Raw genomic sequence first — 4,850 nt, forward strand, 5'->3', positions numbered from 1 at the left:
GTGTGTGTGTGTGTGTGTGTGTGTGTGTGTGTGTGTGTGTGTGTGAGTGAGAGAGTGAGTCACCTGGATCCTGCTGAGCATGCTGGGATTGAAGATGTAAATGCCGGCGTTGATCTTGTTGGAGACGAAGACCTGCGGTTTCTCAACAAAGCGGTGTATTCTGCCGCTGTCCGCCTCAAACACCACCACGCCGTATTTAGAGGGCTCCTCCACCCGCGTTACCTTCACACACACATTAACATTATAACGTTATTCTCTGAATGACGAGTGAAACCAAAACAGAATTTAAAACAAAAACTGACCCAAAACTAAAATTAATTTAAGTTTTATTCAAATGTTCTGAAATTAAGTCAAAAAATGTTTTCTCTTGCATCCAAATCTTATCCTAGAATCTAAATGTTTTCTCTTCAGTACAAGAACAATCCACTAGATGGCAGTAAAACATTGATCCACAGTTTCAACTTAAGACTAAATAAATGTCATAAATGAAAACATATTGTGAGAAGCTTCACTGTTAACTGAAGGCGAAAATGACCCCAAAAAATAAATAAATTTAAAAACCCACCACGATGGTTCCCTCTTTGCCGTGGTTGTGGTGAAACTGCAGCAGATCTTTGAACGGAAAATCACAGATGACGTCCGAGTTCAGGACGAAGAACGGCTCGTTGTCGACGTTCAGCAGCTCTCGAGCCAACGCCAGAGGACCCGCTGCACACAAACACACAAAGTCACACACACTATTCCAACCACTGGCTACTTTTTAAATGTACGTTGTTGTGGTGCAGAGTGAGAGAGTTTCCTGTCTGTAGTGAAGAGAAACTCACCCGTTCCCAGAGGCTCATTCTCATGAGACAGAGAGATACGAATCCCAAGCTGAAGAGAAGACAGTGAAACATTCAGAACACCAAAGAACACTCAGAATGTTCATTAACAAGCCGTCAATAATAATCAAAGTCACTAATGATCAACTGATTTATTCATTGATGAATTGATGCATCAATAAACTATAAATCATGACAAACTTTGACTTAAGATTGAATTGGTTAATAAAATTTGTCCAACAGGTTCTTTTTTATTAGACAATATTTTATATCAAAAGTTAAAACGGCTGAAGAAAGGCAAATCTGTGCACATGGATGAAAACAGTTAAGATGTGTTCATGGTAACATTATGGTTTCCCTCTGGCCTTCAAAATAAAACGGGAGAGGGAGAGATTACATCGCTTTATGGTGACGTAACCAGTTATCTAATCTTCACTTTCACTAAATTAAAGCAGCATGGATTCGATTTTTTTGGAGTCTGTCAAAGCATCTGTCTCCATGTAATGTGGTGGCAGCAGAGGTCAAATCTCAAGAGAATAAACATAAACTGTGGATGAGTGTTTTTGGTGATTTGTGTGAATTGACCCTTCTGCTGCTGATGTGCATCACAGCTGGAACCGTGTGTCAGAGCGAGACGGTTTGTGGTACGTACTCTCTCCTCCTGGACTCTCATCTCTCTCTCCAGCAGATCCGACATGTAGCTCACCGCCAGAATCACATGGTCCACTCCGGCCTGTGCACACACAAAGAGAGAGTGAGAGACCTTCAACCTCAGCAGTAAAGTTGGTGTGTTAAATTTAAAAAAGTGGGATCCCATAAACAGGACTCTACTCTGTACCTTGACCAGTGCCTCCACCTGGTGCAGCAGGATGGGTTTGTTGCAGAACTCCACCAGCGGTTTGGGGACGCTCAGCGTGAGCGGTCGCAGCCGGGTCCCGTAACCCCCGACCAGGATCAGAGCCTTCATGCTTGTGGCGTTGGCACCTGTGACACAAATGTAATAGTGATACATGAGAGGCACAAACTGGGGATTTCTCCAGTTATTTATTTTGGTTTTTCCTCTGATCTGTCAACCTTCAAAACATTAAAGAAAAAGTTCATATTTGGGCCTCAGAGGGGCGCTACTGAGAAGATATAAACACTTGTCATATTGCATTCTTGTTTGAGTCATAAGATAAATATTGCATGTTGGAAACTCGTCCAGCCAGATTCAGCCTTTTAACTAAATCCTAACAACTATAACTGTCTATACTGTTGATTACTAAAACGGATTAACACTTCAGAAAGAAATTAACATGTTTATCACTATGTCTCAGAGCTCAAACTGATGTGTTTGAATGTTTTTTGTTTGACCGAAACCCAAAAGATAATACATTTACAGTTATATAAAGCAACAAATCCTAAAATAAGAAGTGTAGTCTGACTAAAGTTAGTTTGCTTATTTCTCAGAGCAGAGTTGTAAAGATTCATTCATAAAGTCTCAACAAGATGATCCCATGAGAGAGAGAAACCATTAATGTATGTATGTATGAAGTCTGGCTCGTGTTCTTTTAGTTTTAGTGAAGTATCAACAAAACAAACAGAATAAAGAGGAGATAAAACGAGGGCGCACAGATTAAAGCAGCTACTGTAGCTACTATATACACAATAATATATACGATAATTTATGAATAAACTGTAAGTATTGTGTAGCTTATGAGCCAAGAGATAAAACAAACTGTGCTCATGTCTCCTGTGATTGTAGCTAACAGCTGTTAGCTTAGTTGAGCTAACGTTAGATACATTACTGAATAAACAGCGTTTAACAACAGGTAGATAGCAGCCAACTGCTGTCTTCAGTCTGTGTGAGAGTGAGTAAAGAGCGTGAAAACTACTTACGTGAGTTTTTGTTAGAGCAAAAGTCTCCAAAGTGATTTCTGAATGACTGAAACTGTGGGAATGACACGTAAGATCGTTTAAATCCGAATTCTCTTGTTTCGCTTCCTGTCAAGCGGATCAAGCGTCAAGTGAGATAGCGGGACACGTCAAACATCCGGTAAATGGTTTCAAAATAAAAGTACTATGTTTAGTTAGTCGTTTTGAACCAATTTCTTAATCGAGAGACATATTGCAATGTGAGGCACTGTTTTTATTTTGGCTTTGACAAAAGATTTTCAAGTTGGTACCCACTGCTAGAAAGTAAAAATTCAAAAATTCAGAAATGTCTAATTGCAATTAAAGACAATTATTATTACCCAGAGACAACAAAACGTGGGAATATGAAATCAACCTATTCTACAGTGTTAAGTTTATTAAAAAGTAGAAAAACAATAAACAAGTGTAACTTGAGAAAAAGTTGCTGATTTGTATACAATAACAGCAACAAATCCAAGCCTGAATTCCGATCTTTAAAGGCTATCATTTCGTTTTCATTTGTATGCCATATCTACACTAAATTATTAAATTTATTTAAATATAAGTAATCTTTAGGAAAAAAGTTGAAGTTGATTTTACTTTAAAAGGCCACATCATCCAGTTTCCGGACTGTCTAGCTGACTTTGGCTACCTTGATGGTCTGCCTCTCGGTGCTGTCACTGACACGGGGGTGTATAAATTAACCGGAGACTTAAATGAAAAACGCAAATCTTCCAAAACTATACAAAACCAACGTTAGACGTGTTATATTCTTATTTCATTATTTTCTATTGACGAAATATATGCCAAACCACCATGACTATCCCACTTATCCCGTAACCTCTATGTATACGTTTCATCACGCCCCCTAACGCAGGACACAATGGTATGTCCCAAACACTCCGGTCCCGCCTCTTCACGACTTCTGGCCAATCACAGAAAAACAGCGTGGCGATGGAAGGCGGATTCACTGCGTTCACATTTGACAGCCGACAGCTTGTTTACCTACTTTCGGACCTCGTTCCATATCTTTATTAAAAAAGTATTTATTCGTTGGGTTTGTTCATGACATAAAAATATACATATATAATATATATAAAAATTTGATTTTGACTTGATCACAAATTTAACTCCAACTTACTACTGAAAAATGTTTTTGACTTACAAGGCGTATTTTAACTACAGTAATCTCTAACTTTACAACTAATTCTTCTTCCACAGGATTATGAGAAGTGAATATATTGTTCCACAAGGCGCTTTTAAATTGACCAAAACAGTCAAAAGAAATGAGAACACCTTCATAGAGACGTTGACCTCGTCCTGTGCTGCCTTTGAATGTTGCTATAAAATATAAGAATTAAAACAGAGCACTCAAGAATGAGCCAGGAATCAGATTCATGCTGTAGACTCAAACTTTATCAATTTATCCAAGACTTAAAGAACCACTGAGCAACTTCTTTGGCCAAATAATAGTAATAAATACCTTTGTTAAAATATTAATATTTTATTTGTCATTGGGTATTTGAGCCAATAAAAGTCCATGTGAACTAAAATGTGTTTAAACAGCTGTTTCAGAGGGTGAGGAGGAGCTAATAAGATCTGTGATTAACAATAATTATCGACCTAAAATGATGCAGTACGGCGACTTCGTTTTCTGTCAGGAGTGCCACACAAATAATTATTATTTTAAAAACGAAAATTATTATTTGCAATTCATCACTTTTTCCATTAACAGACCCAACACTGAATATCAGTGATTAGAATTCCTTAATTATTGTACTTTAAATAATACAATATGGGTTTCATCACAACAGTAAATGTCGCATTGTGATCTCCATCTAACCTGCAGGTTTTTTTATGCTGAGACTTCATTCAAATTTAAAGAAAATCCAAAGTCAGGATGTGTTTGAAGGAGCGACTGGTGACCCGGTTCTCCATTTTCTTTTGTCCAGGAGGTGGTTTGAGGTTAAAGGTCAGGGGTTCCAGCGCAGGTCACAGATCAGAGCGATGTGATCGGAGGGATGAGCGACGCTGGGAAGAGCCTCGTAGGTGGTGACCTCCTGGTGGCTGGGCAGAGGGATCACCTGCTCCACCTGGACACACACACACACACACACACACACACACACACACACA

At 38.7% G+C, this 4,850-nt stretch overlaps 2 protein-coding genes across 2 annotated transcripts in view; both read right to left on the reverse strand.

Annotated features, from left to right (window-relative positions):
* Window positions 1-2,796, reverse strand: part of gmppb (GDP-mannose pyrophosphorylase B) — an 8,607-nt gene extending 5,811 nt beyond the window's left edge. The window contains exons 1-6 of the mRNA XM_031854552.1: window positions 2,700-2,796; window positions 1,660-1,805; window positions 1,474-1,554; window positions 825-873; window positions 566-708; window positions 64-222 (exon numbers count right to left, since the gene is read on the reverse strand). Coding sequence (XP_031710412.1) covers window positions 64-222; window positions 566-708; window positions 825-873; window positions 1,474-1,554; window positions 1,660-1,788 — 561 coding nt within the window. The 5' untranslated portion in view covers window positions 1,789-1,805; window positions 2,700-2,796. The remainder of the gene's footprint in view (window positions 1-63; window positions 223-565; window positions 709-824; window positions 874-1,473; window positions 1,555-1,659; window positions 1,806-2,699) is intronic.
* A 589-nt stretch (window positions 2,797-3,385) lies between these two features.
* Window positions 3,386-4,850, reverse strand: part of pde12 (phosphodiesterase 12) — a 5,988-nt gene continuing 4,523 nt past the window's right edge. The window contains exon 8 of the mRNA XM_031848429.1: window positions 3,386-4,807. Within this exon, the coding sequence (XP_031704289.1) occupies window positions 4,688-4,807 (120 nt within the window). The 3' untranslated portion in view covers window positions 3,386-4,687. The remainder of the gene's footprint in view (window positions 4,808-4,850) is intronic.

Source organism: Anarrhichthys ocellatus, unplaced genomic scaffold, assembly GCF_004355925.1.
Source record: "Anarrhichthys ocellatus isolate YVR2014 unplaced genomic scaffold, GSC_Weel_1.0 scaffold1, whole genome shotgun sequence".
In the NCBI taxonomy this organism is placed as follows: Eukaryota; Metazoa; Chordata; class Actinopteri; order Perciformes; family Anarhichadidae; genus Anarrhichthys; species Anarrhichthys ocellatus.